The sequence below is a fragment of the Lissotriton helveticus genome, chromosome 5_1 (assembly GCF_964261635.1).
Source record: "Lissotriton helveticus chromosome 5_1, aLisHel1.1, whole genome shotgun sequence".
Classification (NCBI taxonomy): domain Eukaryota; kingdom Metazoa; phylum Chordata; class Amphibia; order Caudata; family Salamandridae; genus Lissotriton; species Lissotriton helveticus.
This window is the reverse complement of record NC_136065.1, coordinates 1,185,701,464-1,185,720,709: the sequence shown is the minus strand read 5'-3', so window position 1 is coordinate 1,185,720,709 and position 19,246 is coordinate 1,185,701,464. Positions and strand designations below refer to the sequence as shown.

General features: G+C 43.6%; 1 protein-coding gene across 4 annotated transcripts in view; it reads right to left on the bottom strand.

The window, feature by feature from the left end:
- The window catches only part of CCDC172 (coiled-coil domain containing 172), a 977,718-nt gene that overhangs the window by 339,360 nt on the left and 619,112 nt on the right, over positions 1-19,246 (bottom strand). For 2 of the 4 annotated variants that reach the window (XM_078641185.1, XM_078641186.1), the window contains exon 6: positions 271-373. The exons of the other annotated variants lie outside the window; for them this stretch is intronic. In XM_078641185.1, the coding sequence (XP_078497311.1) occupies positions 271-373 (103 nt within the window). The remainder of the gene's footprint in view (positions 1-270; positions 374-19,246) is intronic. 4 annotated transcript variants of the gene reach the window in all.

Below are 19,246 nucleotides of genomic sequence, written 5' to 3'. Positions count from 1 at the left end.
TCAATAATTAATGTGAACATATCACTAATATCCATCCCAGTAGTGAATATTGCAACATCATCTGACTGTATGGCTTTCAACTTGGTTCAGAAAAATTTCATATAAAATAACTGCTTTTCTCATCTTCTGCATGTAGAGCAAACACACAAGGTTAAAAAAATATGTTTGCTCTGTTCCATTACTGCTTTAATAGATACCTAAAGAGACATTTAATTAGATGGCTTTTACTGCAACTGAACTCATTGATAGGTAGCAGAATTTAATTCTTACCTTAAACACTCTGGATCCAACAGTGGCTTTTGATTAATTTTTAACTTCTCTGCTTCAAGACATTTTGTTGTCATTACTGCTCCTTTTAACTCATCTTCAATACCTGAACAAAAGCAAATCTTTAATGTCCAAGCAGGACCCATTTCAAGCCCTTGGTCCACAATTCCTTTAGACTCACATCATTTTCTAAGTCAAGGAGGAAATAAAAAGGAACATAGATTGCAAAACAAGAACTAACATTTTAAAAGCCAAATACATGTACACCAAATGCTTCACCATCTAACATGCCTGTGAACTCTGTCACCTTGCTCTAGCTTCCACTTTTTAGATGTAATGATACAACTGAAGATAGATATGGTGTGCATGGTGTATTCATGTGGAGGAAGGGCTGACTAAATATTACAAGGACTAGCATCATTAGTATGTGGTCTTTATGCTTATAGGTAAATTCTATTCCTAGTAAATCAAGACTCATGGTAGGATTGGAAAGCAAGATCTTTTAAAAATGTAAGCAATCATTGTAAGAGCTACAATAGAGCTTTGCTAAAGTGAGCACTAGTTATCATGCTTTTGTCTACAGAGTAATACTTTCTGAATGCATCTGCAGTAGTCTGGGAAGTTGCCTTGCAACTGAGATCAATGGAAAGGTTTGCTCAAAGGTGACACATGCTGACCTAACCAGGACAGCAAGGGAGAATGTTGGAGAGGAAGCTTGCAGCAATCTGAATTACAATAGACCACCCAATAAAAAACACATTTTGGGTGGATTGCTTCCCAGATAGCTGGCACCATAGGTGGCAACCTGATAGTGGCACAATGACTTTGATCTTATTCATATGAATTTTAAGGCAACCTATACGATCCAGAGCATAAAGAATTCTCTCAGCATAAAGGATGGGTATGGTGAAAACAGTATATTCTCCTGCGAGACAGAAATGTCCACAGGGCCTTGGATAGTAACAGCAAATGATTTTGAAGAACCTGTTCTTAGGCTCAACTAATGAGTTAAAGAAGATAATGCCCGAAGCTGGTCGCCTTTGCAAACAGAGATATTTGCAACAAGAAACACAACTTTCTACATTTCCCATTCAATATCACCGAGGCCGCTAAAGGCAGATAAGTCAAAATTGAAAACACCACAATAGATGAAGCATTTGAACTGGAAGAAAGAAACTCAACCTCCAATGGCTGCCACATAGGAGCTCCAGGCCATTACCTTAATTCTGACCTAGTTCTATGGGAGAAAACCCAGGGTTAATCATCTAAAGCAACAAAAAGTGGGCTGGCATCCTTTGCTATTACTCAGTTACAAAGCCAACCATCTTGTATTGGACTTGATTTTATTTTGTCCTTGCAGACTGTAGAGCACGCTGTGTCCCAAGTCATCAGCCTTGGACCTTTACTCAGTAAAATTATCCAGTCTCAGGATGGTTAACATAAAACTATTTATAGATGGATCAAGTCTGGAAGCAAAGGGTTCACTTGCAAACTTAGAAAATGGGTGACTGTCTCCCCTGACAATTAAATTGGGAATTAAAAATAAAGAATAGATGGTCATTCTCAATCATTTCAAAGGAAATGCATCATCATTAATTTATTACATATGGGGTGACGATAGTATACAACAGATGTGCATGGATGCAAAAAGATCTAGTTTTGGGTTCCACTAATGGCTCCATATGAGGAAGATAACAAAGGTTTTCCTCCCCAGTGTAAGTTACCCTTGATAGAATGTCTAAATTCATAATGGATGACACCACAGTGGACAGCATTAACCAGTATTACTTTGTCCAGTCCCTCAGGTAAACTGCCGATTAGCAGAGCTTGAAAATCCAGATTTACTGTGATCTGTGTGGATCAACACTCTTTGACCACACAAGACAGTACCATTGATGCAGAGGAGGAATAGTGCTGGGGATAAGAGTTCATATGCCTAATAAAGATACATAACTTAATTTCAACCATCTTCAGCATCATCTCTGGTGGCCTACATTTTAGGTTCAGGTGAAGTGAAAGGATGACCCACCTAGAACTGACTTTAATAACATAAATAAACATCTGTGGGACAGAGAACATGGAAGGCTTTGTAACTGCCTCCTGATCCCAGAGAGGATTGGGATGCATCTGTGTCCTTCCTATCATCAGAAAGGTCACATGTAACATTTGGATAATGGAGGCTATTAGATTCCATGAAGTTGAAGAAATAGAAACCTTCTCAGGGGTTCACCGATACACCTGGTCCTTTAAACCAACAAAGAAGAAATTGGCACAGAAAACTGCAATATAAAAACAATGCATTTATTACCCTCACATGAGGGAGATTGTGTCACACAGTACCCTCAGGCCACTGTAGGAGGCATTCTAAGGAGTACAGAGAACAGGGGCCTTATATATGCATAGGTTACATCGTCAGCATAAAACCAAGGGGAGGTCCTGGCACAAACAAGCATGGTTATTGACTAATATGGATATACAAAATTTGCTTGCTCAACAAAGTGGGAGGGGAGACTAAACTGAACACATCAGTAAGAATAGCCTGACAGTTCTATACTAGGAGCAGGTGCATTCTTTCAGCTAGGCCTTTCTGAGCATGTGCAGGGCTCTGGAAGAGGGAGAAAGCACATGGCTAACTAAAATGTAGCCAGGTTCTGAACTGGGTTGGTTCAGTGAGCTAAAAAACGGTGATGGATCAAGCCCTGATCTCTTGACTGGGTAGGAGTGTTCTGCTTAATTCAGATGCTCTGTCCATCACCACCCCCTTTATGAATCGTTTTGGCCACTATAGGAGTGGAAGGGTATGCTCAGACATGAGTCCCTAGCTCACTGCACCATCAGGATTCAAGCAAGCCGGGTTGAAGACGGCTGTAATGCCAGAAACCGGTCCCCGGAAGCTTGTTTCCTTGCCAGTAAAGAATTGGCTTGGTAGTTTGGTCTGCCCTGTTCCCATGATGCATTGGGCCAGGAACAGACTAATTTGCATGTAGCCAGGTTCTGAACTGGGTTGGTTCAGTGAGCTAAAAAACGGTGATGGATCAAGCCCTGATCTCTTCACTGGGTAGGAGTGTTCTGCTTAATTCAGATGTTCTGTCCATCACCACCCCCTTTATGAATCATAACTAAAATGGCTGCCAAGACTAAAATGGCTTTCAGCTCATGCTATAGCGATTCCTGCAATCTTTAACAAAGTGAAAGGTTTGGCATTTTACTGCACCCAAGTATCACCAATGGCCAGGACCTAGAGGACAAGCACTGACAAACCAGACCATTATGATAGGTGAGGATGGAAATTACCACATAGAAACAGAAGCAGTACTTGGTTCAGGGAGTGTTGGTCAGAGGAGCTCTGTCAGGCACAATGGTATGGGAATTTTTGAATTATCTATTGTAGTAAAGAATTATTTCGGCCAGAAGGCCATAAAAGTGCAGATTAAAAGCTTAATACACATTCTTTCCATCAAATAAAAAAGCAGACCATAAAATCACCATATAGAACAGTAAAATAAAAGCACAAGATGCCCATATAACGTGCTTTAAATAAGCAGGAAAAGTAAGCAATCACATAAAGTGCATAATATTGAAACATCGTAAATCAGTTAGGATCTATAGACTCAGGGCTTGCTGTACAAGATATTTGAGAACTAATAATTATTGAAAGTACCAAGGAAAGAATTGGCCTTTAATAAACATGAAGAAGGTAGGGATCAGAGCTTCTGCTAACTAACTAGGGCAACGTTCTCACAAAAAGTGCATTAACTAGACAAAATAGATTAACAATGTAATAAAGCGCATTAAAAAGGGACATCAGGATACAATCCGGCTTCCCAAAGGAATTTTTAAGTATGAATTGGTGAAAGTCTAGAGCATGTAGACCAAGCCACAAACAGGTATCTACTGATCGTAAACGCTAAATTCCTAGAGGATTCAGAGATATAGATCCAGTGGGCAGTCAGAAATCTGTCAAGGCCCAAGGTAAGACACAGAGGACAATCCATTTGGTGTCTAGGGCCGGCATAATAATAATAAACACATTCATAGAGCGCATGGTTACACTACACCCTAACCAAACCCGGCAAGACTATCCCCAGGGTAAGAGATACATTTTCAGATTTTTCCGGAAGACATTGGAGGCAGCCGTATCCTGTGCCTGTGTCAGGGAGACCACCAGTTGCGTGTCATCTGTTAGGAGTCAGACGTCTTGCGTTGTTACCGTACTACATATCCCAGAAGGCTTTGAGACAGGAAAGTGTTGTGCACTCTCCCATGTTGCTCTAGGGTTGGTCAGGTGATGGTGGAGATTTAAGCTAGCTGAGGCCGACCACAGGTGCTTGGCTTTCTGTGTTTGAATTCTGCCTAGGTCCCCTGATTTTTGGATTCCCGCCTTGGATTTCCGTTGTTTGAGTGGTATTGTACCTCGTCACTGGATCCCTGAAGCTGTGTCCTGCATTTAGCGCTTGGTCATGCTAAACTGAGTCTACACTTCGAGACGCGCTATTTTCCGATAGCGGTCTTTCCTACCCCACTCCTTGCTGACTCTGCCTCTTCCCACTGCAGCCTCCGTTGAAGTTTGTGACTCGGAAGCGGCCCCCCTTTTATACCTGCCACAGTGCTGATTCCCTTGATCAGCTCTTGTGAGCCGTTGCAGTCCTCCCTCGCACACATATTCTTTTTGTTTGGGACATAGTTTGGCCATTATTTTTTATAAACGCAAGTGCGTGTTTAACATTGCTTTTGTGTAACAGCTGACTCTAGCGGGGGACGCCCCGCCTACCTTATACTACAGCTCCCGGTGCCGAGCTACCCGTTTGTTTTCTTTTCTCAATCCTGGTCGGGCCAAGACCAGGATCTTCAGGATTGCGCAACCGCGCTATGGACTTTTAGTACGTTATATATTAGGGACCTACCTTTTTTATCTTTATTTTGCTTTCAGTGCTGACACGCAGGAGCGCTGTGATTTATGTTAATTAGAGACATTTATTTTGTACATCGTGGATACTCTACTAGCTCCTCTTTGAGCTCCTTCCTGTTAAATCTTTCTATGTGTTTATGACAATTAGAAGCTCCACGAGTAAAAGAAGACCATCGTTTCCTACCAGTCTCACGCTTAAGTAAGTGGAAGAGTGCACAATACTTAGAGGGAGAGTTCTTGTGTATTTGTTATATATCATATTGTCCTAAATCATTTGTTCTTCTCTATCCCTAGCTCTTCCTTATTCCTGGTGGACCTCACCCTTCTCCCAGTTGGCTGCTGGTTGGGACTTGTGGATGGTTCTTCTTGGTCCCTCCTTTTTCTGGTTATATTGGCTCCCTTTTGTGTGTCATATCAAGCAAGGGGCATTGATATTTCTAGGAAGGGAAACGACATTCTCTTCGCTCCTGGGGAAAAAGAAGGGTCTCAACAAAAGACACCTCTTGAATTTGCAACATCATCGGCATAGGACACAACCCTGATCCCAAACCATCTGCTATCTCCGCTAAAGGTGTTACATAGAGATTTAACAGGGTTGGGCTCAGGCTTGATCCCTGTGGCACTCCCTGTTTCAACTTGATGACCTTGGAGTAGTGAGAGCCCTGCCTCACCTGAAAACTGCACTTGGACAAAAAGGATTTCATCCAGCTCAGTGCACTCCCTGTCACCCCTCCTTCCCTCAGTCACTGCAGCAAAGTATGGTGGGCAACAGTGTCAAAGGCGGCACTTAAATCCAACAGGATTAGGGCCGCCGTCTGCCCCTCTCCACATATTTCCTGATGGTGTCAGTGGCGAGTAAGAGGGCTGATTCGGTCAAGTGGAGTGCCCGAAACCCAGACTGCATGGGATGCAGAAGATTGTATTTTCCAATATTCCCAGTAAGTTGCGTATTTACCACCTTCTCCGCAACGTTTGCGAAGTAAGGGGAGATTGTGCGCAGATTATCAAGTTGATCTGGGCTAATGTGCGGTTTCTTGGGTAGCAGAAGGACTACTGCGTCCTTCCATATAGCTGGCACTGTCCCGGTCATGAAAGATAATTCCAATAGGTGTCTAATGCATGGCTCAAGAGTTACAATATTCCCTGCACTTTAGGGGAAGCAGGGTCTCTTGGTGAGCCCGACTTTACACTCATACAGATTTTTGTTAACAGCTCTGGAGGGGGATGATAAATCTGTCAATACATTCCATCTCTAGAACGTTTCCTGCTTCCCCAGGGATCTCATGGCTGACTCGAGCAGAGTCTGGGAAGGTGGAGTCAATTTTCTCCACCTTATCTGCAAAGAAATCCGCCACACGATTGCATGATTACTCTGAGCCAGTTGCTGGCACTGCGTTCATCAAAAAGGGGATGAGGAATAGTTGTCCCGTTCAGTTCCCCAAGGACAATATTTAAGTAATCAAGTAGAAAAGGACACTTGTATCTACAAACCCATTGGTTCACTTTGACAACCCTCATAGAAGCCAGAAGTTTTTTGTTACGATGCGGTATATTTGTTTGTCCGCCCCTCTTCTAGCGACATGGCATAGTCATTGGGTAGTCAAATGTAAGGTATGCCTGCCTCACCCGAGGCACCTCTGGAAAATGTAGAAGTGTCCAGAGATCAAAAAAATAGATGGGTACAATGGCCAACCAGTGAGGGTATAGTTAAAAAACAGTATAAGCACCAGAAACAAATTTAATAAAGAAGGTGAATACTGTAAACTAAAAACCAATGGATATATTCGATAATCGTGTGACCAGATTATCATATACGTTGTTTTTAAAAGTCGACATGTTTCAGCTCCTAAATGGCCCAGAAGGGTCGGTGGAGCTTTCGTCAGGACGTACACACAGAATTGTACTTACACTACTTGTGCAGTATTCAAATGCTTAATAGGCAATCATGGGAATATTATCCTGTATTTAGGGAACAAAAACAACAACATCATGCTGTTCAAATGTAATTCTCAGTGTAATTTCACATGGAGTTTCGAGGCATACTGGACTGATCCACACGCAGTCTCCATCACACTGTATCCAATGACAAAGTGTAATTCTAAGGGTGCACAGTGATTAGTGCAGATAAACTAACAAAATGGTGAAACACGGGTGCAGGGAAAGAAAACGGCTTTAGTCTCTATCGAGGATAATTGCGCTTCTTTTTTTTATACTTAAATTCCCAGGCAGATAGACTAACACAACGTAAGTAATACGTGCAGCCAAACATAGTTATCAATGTCTGTTCAACAACACTCGCAGGCATACACCCTACTGTGATGCGAGCACTTTGATATAAGTATCGAGCGTTTTAGTTAAGTACCTGAATGCGAGGCGAAAATCACTCCCTCAGGGTGCTTAGAGCCGCCGTTTTGTGGTCACCGCTGTAAATAATAAACACAGCTTAAAAGTAGCGAGATATGCCGCCTGGACGGGTAATGTCCACGGGGACCTCGCACTTACCGAGATGTGTTGTGCGCCGTGCTAGTGCTGGCTCTGCAATTCTGGCTTATTATTATTTTTGCAGGCTTCACATAATTCTTTTAACTAAGATTTCCTTGACATAAAACTGACGCTTCATTGTCCTCGATAGAGACTAAAGCCGTTTTCTTTCCCTGCACCCGTGTTTCACCATTTTGTTAGTTTATCTGCACTAATCACTGTGCACCCTTAGAATTACACTTTGTCATTGGATACAGTGTGATGGAGACTGCGTGTGGATCAGTCCAGTATGCCTCGAAACTCCATGTGAAATTACACTGAGAATTACATTTGAACAGCATGATGTTGTTGTTTTTGTTTCCTAAATACAGGATAATATTCCCATGATTGCCTATTAAGCATTTGAATACTGCACAAGTAATGTAAGTACAATTCTGTGTGTACGTCCTGACGAAAGCTCCACCGACCCTTCTGGGCCTTTTAGGAGCTGAAACATGTCGACTTTAAAAAACAACGTATATGATAATCTGGTCACACGATTATCGAATATATCCATTGGTTTTTAGTTTACAGTATTCACCTTCTTTATTAAATTTGTTTCTGGTGCTTATACTGTTTTTTAACTATACCCTCACTGGTTGGCCATTGTACCCATCTATTTTTTTGATCTCTGGACACTTCTACATTTTCCAGAGGTGCCTCGGGTGAGGCAGGCATACCTTACATTTGACTACCCAATGACTATGCCATGTCGCTAGAAGAGGGGCGGACAAACAAATATACCGCATCGTAACAAAAAACTTCTGGCTTCTATGAGGGTTGTCAAAGTGAACCAATGGGTTTGTAGATACAAGTGTCCAGTTGCTGGCACTGCCGTTGTTGCTAGTGATGTTATTTCTTTGTAGACCCTAAACAACTCCCTTGCTGAATTCTCCTCTGCCCCAATTATTTCCTGGTAATATGATGCCTTTGCCCTTCTAATGAGCCCATGATAGCTCTTCAGAGAGACTTTATACTCTCTCCTAACCTGGTCCGAAAAGTATTTCCTCCACCGCCTTTCTAGACGTTTACAGTCTGCTTTAGCAGTTCTCAAGGCGGTTTTATACCAGGGAGCAGATTTTCGTACTCTCCCCGGCATTTGATGTGTCCAGGGAGCGGTGCTATCCAATGCCTCCGTAGTGCGGCTGTCCAAGTTTTCGCATGAGCTTTCAACATCTATGCCCCCCCGGCAGCCCACCCAGAGAGAACACTGTTAAACTTCTGCTGAGAGAAACCAGCCCACTTACGGCATGCTGTTGCCCTCTTGAAATTCTTCTGCACCTTTACCCCCGGCAACATTAGCCCAAAAGGGACCAAGAAATGGTTTGACCATGGAACAGGAAGAGGTGGGTTCACAGCTATGGCCTCCCAGTTAGCAAAAATGGGGTCAAGTAGATGGCCCAGTTGGTGTGTGGGGGAATCAGATTACAACGCCAATTGTAGGCCAGCCAGTTCTTGTCACAGCTCCCTGGCCCCCACAGTTTTTGCATCTTCCAAATGTAAATTAAAATCACCAAGCACTAAGAGTTTTTCATATCGCAGTGCTGGTTGCGTGAGACATTCTATCAGGCTAGGGGAATAGCGAGTAGGGAGTCCGGGTGGTCTGTAGATCAGGAACCCTTTCAAGATGTAGTTTGTAGCCACCCTAATTGTAAAAAAGCAGCCTCACTATCAGCAATCATGACCGGCTCTACGGCGCATTGGATGGTGTGTTTAGATATGATCGCCACCCCAGCCCCTCTGCCAGAACCCCTATCTATCCCGGTGATCGCGTAGCCACTGGGTAGTGCCTCTATGATATCAGGTGCAGAATCCTCATCCAGCCAGGTCTCAGAGAGGAACATCACATCTACCTGCCCCTCTAAAAGCTGGTCAAAGACCTCCAATCTATGCTTCCTAAGTGATCTGCAGTTCAATAGGCAGCAGTTCACAACTAAGCTCACCACCTTCGCCTCCCTCCCAGCCCTAGGTCTAAACGAGCAATGCCGGCAGTCCCAGCACTTACTCCCTCCTTCAATGCTGTGCCTACACAAGTCAGCCATTACTGGACAGAGAGCAAGCAGGTCTTGGGCGATGTACTGTATCCCTGCCCCAGAACCACCAGGTGGGGACAGAAAAACAAAAAAATGGTCAATGTCCTCAGATTTGTATCCACACACATTGCACTCAGCCAAAAAGGGAGACTTTGGGGGCCATTTGTTGGTGAAGACTTTTAGAGGCAGAATGCTCACGCGAAATTAATGTAAAGGCTTTTCGCACAGGGGAAATCTCATCTAGGAAGGCCTCGAATTTAGGAAATGGTTTGTAGGGCAGAATGTGGTGTAGTAATGGGCCTCAGCAAGGCCTACCAGTGCTAGGGGTTCGCCCTTCTCTGCACAGAGTCCTCAGACCAATAGGATAGAAGTTGGCACAGACAGTGGAATAGAAAATACAAGATTTATTAAACCTCATGAGGTGGAACTACATTCACACAGCGCCCTTCGGTAATGTATGAAGTAGCACACTGAATGGAAGGAGCTTGGTCCTTTTATACCCACACAGGGGCTCAAAAGAAGGCGGTACAAGGACAAGAAGAAGGTTTTCGGTACATATAAGGTCATACAGAAAATGCACAGTCAACAAGTGGGAGGAGCTAACAGTTGCTAATTCTGGTGAACACATCCTGACAGTTACAGACTAACATCAGCTGCATGGACAGCTGCAAGCTCAACTGAGCATGTGCGAAGCAGAAGAAACTAAATATAACCTGTCACTAGGCTGATTCCAAGAGCAGACAACAGCAAGGTAGGACAGAGCACATGGCACGCACGTGGCAGCACATGGCAAACAAGATGGCTGCCAGAAATACAAAATGGATTCCACAAAACGGATAAGATAACCTCTAAATACAGGATGGCTTCTGCTAATGCTAACCCAATCGCTGCCAAATTACAACAGTGGGTGGAAAGAGATCCCAAGTTATTGGAATAATGTTAATGGGCCACTAGGAAATCTCACTAGGCTTTAACTAAAAGTACTTTGGTATTTGAATTAATAGACTCAGGGTAGGTGTTAATTGACTGGAGGCTCAGTTTTGCAAGCCCTTTGGTTAGGTGCGAACACCACTTGATTTTATTGCCAGTGTCGAGGTTCCTGACTTCAGAAGATCCCTTCTATACAAGTCCAGCTTACAATGGGACCAGAGTTCAACCCAAAATAGAAGAGGTTTAAGGGCAGCAAGGCATTCAATGCCTGCATAGGCAGTGTCAGTGATTATTGGTATAAGCAGTGCAGACTGGGGCATTTTGAGCAATGTTTTAATACTCTTCAGCTCCCTGACCTTTAAAGAGTTACAGTTGGCAGTTCCCCATAACTCAGCACCATAGAGGGTGCTGATTGTGTGTTTGGCCCTATAAACCTCCAAGACGGGGGAGATTGCCTGCAATTGGGAAGATTTATACATTTATAAAATACCAGCAAATGTATGAGGAATAATCCAACTGCTTTTAAGAATCTGGGGGGACCAGCAAAGAGAAATGGTGATCCTAATCCAAGGTAGACAAAGGTATGAACCGTCTGTAAAGCAGAAGTGCCTAAAGTTAATTTGTACTTCAGTTTTCTATGGGGTCTTAAGGCCATTAGTTTGGTCTTTTGCAAGTTAATTTCAAACCCCGTGTAAAGACAGAATTCCTCGAATTTAGATAGGAGGTTTTGTAAACCAAACGGGGTCCTGGAAAGAAGAAGAGTGTCATCGGCGAATAGGAGCACAGGCATCCTAATTCCGCTGAACTTCGGGGTGTCTACTTTCCAGGTGTTAAGGTGTTCAACAACACCTGTTAATAATAAGGAAGAATAAGGTGGGCGCTAATACGCACCCCTGGCAAACTGCTCTATGTTTAGGAATGGGCTCTGTCAGTTAGCCACCTAGACCCCATCCAACCCACGTGTAGTTTGATTGATGAAGTCTGATAAGGCTATCTAGTATAGGAGAGGGAACACCCGTGTCACTGAGAACATCCCAAAGGATATGTCTCGTAAACAGATTGAAAGCAGCACGAAGATCAACGATGGCAAAGTGAAGATTATCTTTCATAAGTGAAACATATTTCCAAATAATAAGAAATAAATGTAGAACTTAGCCTATAGTACTGATCTTATGACGAAAAACCAACCTGAAAATGGGACAGGATATTAGCTTCATCTATACAGTCCTAGAGTTTAGCTAGGAGCTGGAAACAAACATTTTGTTTTAGGTTATCTAAAAGGTTTATGGGTCTGTAATTTATCGGATCACTCCTGTCGCCTTTTTTGAAGATGGGGTTGATAGAGCCCCAGCCCAGGTGGGAGGTAAATCAGAGCCTTTAAGGATTTAGAGAGAGAGAAATCACCAACTAAAATCACAAACTCTGTGCCAAAATAGAAATAAATACAATTTTACACACCAGCGAGGGGCGAGGTCTATTTGTTTTTGGAGACCGTGCAACTATACATTTTCAGAATATTAATGGAACTCCCTTTGCAAGGGCTAAGGTTAAACTCAAAGATGTCAGGGAGTGAAATGCCCAGCCTTTAACTATGTCAACAAGGCTGATTATCAAGCCACTTGAGGCTCTACCTTTGAGAGATGGTCTTCCTCTAAACTTTGGAGCACTGCAAATCTATTGCTACAACCATATGGGTGGCTGGAAATTCAAAGCCCAGGTCAACTGCAGGAGCTGCAGTAGGGAGGGCAGGTCCAGATTCAGGTGAGGGATTAAGGAGAGGATAAGTAGCACCCATGATGGTAGACACAGATGAGGTACTTTTATCAGATTTGTTAAAAAAGAGACCCTTCTGTGGTTTGCGCTCACCCAAACTTGATAGTATAGTGAAAATACTAATATGAGCAGAGGTTAGGAAAAAGAAAAGAATAGAAAGAAATACCTTCACAATAATTTACAGGTCTAGCATTAAAAAAAGACCTTTGTATGCGCCCTAAGGTTAAGATCTTATCACAATATCCTAATTAATAACACAAAAGTACTGTTTAAAAAGCAGCAAATGTGTACTAGGACAAATGTGATTTAAAATGTTAAGAAATTGAAAGAGAATATCAGGAGGGGCGACCCAGGTACAAAAGTCCAGCCACCTTTATATGCTTACGGCCTCCCCTTAAGCTTCACACTAGCTAGAGGACCACCCCAGCGGAAGTACAAAAAGGAGGTGCGGGCAGGAGCAGAGATAAGGTGCAAGTCAGGACATGAGGGCCCAGGCACCCCACACATACCCTTCAGTCTTTTCTCTAAGACCAGGGAGGCTGGTGGACGAAGTCCACCCCAGCAGAGATCTGGAAGGGGGGTATGGGCAGGAGTGGAGATAAAGTGCAAGTCAAACTGCTGGGTCCACGCTCCCCACACACACCCCGCAGCCATTCCTCTAAGTCCAGGGAAGCTGGGGGATGAAGGCCCACCCCAGCGGAAGTCTGCAAAGAGGGAACTGGCAGGAGTGGAGATTAAGTGCAAGTGAGACCGTGGGGGTCTGGGCACCCCAGACACACCCGCAGCCCTATCTCTAAGTCCAGGGAACCTGGGGGAAGAAGCCCCACCCCTGTGGAACTCCGAAAGGGGGTTAGAGGCAGGAGGAGAGATAAAGTTCAAATAAGGCCGCGGGGGTCCAGGCACCCCATAACACCCTACAGCCTTCCTCTAAGACCAGGGTAGCTGGGGGATAGAACCCCACCCCAGCGGGAGTTCAAAAAGGAGGTACAGGCGGGAGCCAAGCTTAAAAGAGTACCTGGATATTGGTAAGTGGTCTTGCCAAAGTAGGTAGGTAGCGCCCAACCCCAGAACCAAAGGGGTGACCCTACCCTGGCTCTTCCTGGTGATGACGGGCGCAAGACAGGTCAGCCCTTTGCTCGGGCTTTGCCCAGGCGCATCCTGCTGGGCTGGAGATGTAGGAGTGGTTTCAGCGCGGCAGTGCAGGCAAGAGCCCCTGCTCTCATGGGTGTACAATGCTCCCTGTAATAGCGAGCCCCCTCCTGTCTTCCTGGCCCACAGCAACAATTCAGGGCATCCTGTGCCATTGGAGATGTAGGAGTGCTTTATGCACAGTGATGCTGGTGTGCAGGCAAGAGACCCTCCTCTCAAGCCTGTACAATGCTTCCTGGGACAGCGAATGCCCTCCTGACCCACAGCAACAATTCAGGGCGGCTTGATGTAAGGGGGGTAAGAGGTAGTAAACCCTCTATTACTTTGGTGAAACCATGAGGGGAAGAACTAAAAAAAACATTAGGAGTTCCTTTTGTATCACATTACAAAGGATGAAGCCTAAGTCATCATCTTGAAATTCTTGGAAAGGAAGATATTTAACTGGTTGAGATCTAAAATGGTCAAAGACCAGCCTTGAACTTCTTTGACTTCACATCCCTGGTTCATTTCTTCAGTGCCACAATTTTGATGATCAATGAACACCCATAGTTTCTACATTTGGCCCAAAAAGTCTAGTGAAACTGGATAAAAACAGAAAAGGATGCAGGAGGTACAGTTATGGAAGACTAAAGCTTTAAGTCACCACTGAGATGGTTATGTCATACGGCTGGAATTCCATGCTAACACATATAGGGCAATGCATCTTCATAATGGGAGTGGGGTGTAACATGTCTAGGGGGAAATCAAATCTGCATATTATGCTTGGTAGAGAAGAAAGGGTGGTAGAGGTTCTTTAGGGACGTCTTCTGTTTCCACTTACCTTGGCACTGTTACATTGATTCTCGTAGTTAATGTGGTTGGGGAGGCTGCAAATGTCCCACAATGAGCGAGACCCATTTTTTAAAACAAATCGGCTGAGTATTTGAGAGAGCAAAATGTTGGCTTAGAGGAGATCAGCTCAATGCGCAAACAGCTTGGCTTATGATTTCAACAAGGATCAGCAATTACATTTCAAGGTTCATACATCAGAAAGTTAAGTACATGTTCCATAAAGCAGTGCTAGCTCAGCAGAATGGACTGTATTTCTCTTTGTTTCGGGATGCCTGGAATGGCAACTTGGGGTCTTCACGTACAACAACTTGGAACTCAGCCAGGGATCTCCACCTCTTCTTCCAACCTACCAATATAAATTCGCTCATGAAGGTACAAAGATGGGTTCAGGCTCCACTTTCGTCAATCAAAATAAATAGCTTATTGATAGGTGCAGTGAATGAGGTGATGGTTTCTTGTCATAGAAAAATGCTGCTGCAATCACAAATTATTGTTCTTAATGGTGAATGGCTACACAGAAGATGTCATCTGCTGAATGCTTGTGCGAAGTGTTGTTTTTCTTGTTGACCACTGTAGAGGAATGAGACTTAGCCAGATTTCTCAGGTCACTTTCAGCTTGCAAGCCTCAAATAACTCTGATAATTAGGAGGGAATTGCCAGTCTTAGCACTCTAGACTCTTCAGATTGCAGGGTACATTCCTTTACCCCAAATAAAACAATCAGGTTTCTCAAATTTAGTGGAAGACGTGGAAGAAAATGTATTAAGTTTCCTCATTCTCTTAATGTTTGGTACCCCCTCAGAAAGAAGCATAGAGGGGGAGCAATAGGTGTGCAAGGTAGAAGTACCAACTGGTGGGGACCTATATACTCAGTGCTTGTCCAGGAGGCAATTCAGGTAACAGGATTGTAGGAAATGCTGACAGAAACTGAACGGTATGCAACATTTTTTGAAGCATTAAAGAGGTCTTTCAAGAACTTGGATGCACAATCCAGCGATGTATCTCAGCCTCCCTAAGGTGAGGCCTCGCACATGTAGAAACAAAGGCAGTTCAGTTAGGGAAGCTTGGACAAGCATTGCCTTTTAAAGGTAGGACCTTAAGATTCCACATACAAATGCCTAGTAGGAAGGCCTACATGGAGGTGGTAATTATTTGCATCGGATTTGCAGCAACAGCTCCTTACGACAACCAGAGTCAAAAGGGCCAGATCATTTGCCTATCTGGTACCAAAGCTGTGGAATGCCCTCCTACTTGAAATTAGAGCCCTACCGAATAAAACCTCCTTCAGGAAAAATGTAAAGACTTGTTTTTTCCCCCGATAAGTACCTATATGCTAGTTGTACAAACAGAACTCTCTAGCTCTGGAAAGGCTTCGGCAGCCCTGCGCTCTGCAAATCCCAAACATAAGCATACGTGTATTTTCCACAATATTCTGCCCACAAGTCTAGCTGCTGACAAGCTTGGAAGGGCGAGATTTTGATCGATACCTTATCACTATTGATCCAAACCTCGATCTGGTCGACTGAACCTTTGTTGCCTGTCTTTGAGGAAGAAAGTGCATCTCTTACCAAGCTAGCGCACCCAATAAAGGACTCCGCTCCCAAAGATCACAAACAACTTCTAGCTTTCAAAAGTTTATTGTAAGCTTAGGATAAGCTGCAAATACAGGCATCTCAGAATGAGATTCACGAGATACACAGGTCCAACTACATACATGTGCTCTCTGAAAGCCCTCAGACGAGCAACGGAAATTACTAACACAAGTTCTAAGAATAATAAAGCTATCAGCATAGACGCATATTGAGATCTCTCCTTCATTTAAGTTGGAGGAAAAACGCACAGGTTAGGCTGTCCCTACCCTGCTCTAGATGGTATCCCTACTTAACCAAATCCCAACCTAACAAAGGTGTCAGCAGTGAATGACCCCCAAGGGAAGTCACTCACTCTTAGTCTCTTGGTGAAAACCTATAGTTCTCCAGTCATGACCCCTCTCTGCCTACCCATCCGCTCTCTAAAGGGTCCTCAGGTATCTGCTCTAACTCCACCCAGGGGTGCTGTCCCTAATACAAAACAGTCAACAACATTTGAGACGCCCCTCGTGAGACGCCCCTCACGTGGTGTAGCTTCTGGCTTTTTCCATGCTGCTTTGTATTGGGCCTCATACGTTGGAGTTGACCTTGCTTCTCAGACTCTTCTCCGGCCCGCTGATACCCCTTAAACATTCCGGAACCCTCCTCCATGTCTGGGCCGTCTCCTGAACAGACCTCTATTCATTTTATTTATAATTGGATTCCCCCTTTTCTCTTGCAGACAGACATCTGCAGCCAAGATCCCAACTCTCATAGACTTCCAAAAAGGTTCGCAACATTTCTTGGCCCAGACATGTACGTGTAAACCAACGTTAAACATTTCAGGCCTACAATATTTCTCATAATGATTATAGCATTCAACTTCTTCATTAATTAAAGCATGTTAATACTCTTATTCTATTATTCAGTAAACACATCTATAAATCATGGCCCATTAATGCAATGACCAAAACATTAGTACAATCTATGTCGTGAAAAGAAACACCTTCCCCTTCCCTTCTAGCTCTGGCCCTGAGGCCTACCACATTCTGCGTTTAACCACATGCCATCTTACATTTTAACAGCTACACGACATGGATTCAGGAATAATCACATCTAATAAAATCATATAGTCTCACACATTTCTGTATTAGTTCCACTTCTACTTAAATCTCTACATTAGCTATACATTCAGAATATAATTGCAGATACTATTAGCACTCATGGCATTTCTCCTCATGATTTGTGCTTACTACAGGTAAGTGTGATGCACTCATACATTTAGGTCAGTTTGCGCTCTCTCAGTTCCCCCCTTTGATGACCTCTCGGGGTCATCACTAACATTTAAACTGCAGTTATTGCTAGCATAACTTGTCTCTGCGCTTCCAGAGCCCTCAGACTCCTGTACTGATTATCTTGTATGGCAGCCAATCTCTGCAGCTGCTCTCTTTGGGCCCTTTCTGACCTTTTTGCTCTGTACCATTTGAATACCCTCACCAACCCCCACAATACGATCCCACAGATCAATATTATGATGATAGGTTTCAGTATATACCACACAAAGCTTTTGCCTAGGGTGGAAATCCACCCTCCAACTTCACTCATTCCGTGGCCCACCTTTTCCCAGACATTTTCTCTACTCAAGTCTTCGATCTCCTTGTGAATATCAGTTATGTTCCTAATAACTTTCTCAAGGGGCTTTGAATTGTCTGGAATGTAAGTACAACATTCCTGGACCTTCAAAGCCTTACAGACTCCGCCCTCTTTTGCTAGTAGGACGTCTAACGCAAGACGGTTCTGAAGAACCATAGCCCTTATCGATTGCATCTCTCCTTCTACCAGCATTAAGGACTGAGCAGTGCTGGCAGACAACCTGTCGACGACTGTTGCCAGTCGTCTAATTTTAACATCATTAAGGATTAGTCCCAAAAGAGGGAACATAGCTCCAAAGACATCTCCAACCATTTCTGCATCTCCTACATCTCTCCTTCCCCTCGATGATGTCTTGCCCTCAATGATCTCTAAGTCTTGTGCATGATATATTTTGGGGAAGACAATTGCTAGGTAACATGATCCATACCAGTTGTCAGGTAGTCTCACGTAGGCATTTCTTCCACATACAAAATACACATTTGGAATCACTTGCATTCCCTTCAGGAAATCTTTAGTATAGTACTCTATATTGAAAGCATGTTCACAGTCGACTTATACATTTTCATAATACGTTTTGGCTCGGTGAAGACATAGCTTTCCTCTCTGCGTCTTATCTAAAGCTATTGGACCACTACTACCCTTTCTCTTGTGTGCCTTCTCTTCCTCGGTCCAATCTGTTTTCCATTGTCCTGATTTTTTCAAAATCTTTTGTCTCCTGTAACGATCATCCACCTGCCCTATGAACTTCTTCTCGACTTCTGACACCTTGCATGTCAGGTTATTTCTACGGGCATGTGAAGTATCTAAGGTAATCCAAGGAATGAAGAACTTGGCCAATCTGTCTTCACTCTTCCAGTAGTCCCATTTGTTCATCTGCTTATAATTTGGGACTTCTGGCAACACTGAATCATAGTTGGAGAAATAGTATTCAAAACTATCTCTCTCATAAAATATACTAAGCAATAAGCTACATGTAATGCCATATGTCAGCGGGAGGTGATGATATCTAATGCCTTCATCTACAGACGCCGGCAACTGCATGCAGACGTAACAGTCCTTAACCTCCATGGCATCCACGTATTCATATAAGAGTTTAGCATAAGCATTTGACCTAAAGTCTCCTTGGGACTCATCTACGTGTAACCTGCGGGCTTCTGCAGCTAATAACGCTTTCTCTTGAGTGTTTTCCCTTTTCTCACCAGCAACAGTGGGTGTAAGCGTTTCTACAGATTTCACATCAGTTACCTTCGCCTCTTCCTCATGTCCCTTTACATAAGAAATTGTTACCACTAAAGCTATCAATATTATCACTCCTACTATTAGTGTACCTATTATACATTTAGCTCTGCGGTTCTGGGTGCCGGCTTCCATTTCGTCAGACAATATGGCTCTCTCTTATCTTAGCAAAAAGTTCTTTTCTTCTCGTTCCTTTACAGTCTCCTTTTAATCCTTTTGTCTTTAGAATCCACACAACTGGAAGCTGACAACCTTCTTCGCAAAAGTCCTTTAACAGTTCAATAAAGACAACCCTAGCCCTTCTCCATCAACTCAAGGGAAGTTCCCTAATATTCTCTGCTTCCTGGGCGCTAGGTAATCTTCTTTTTCTGCTCGCTT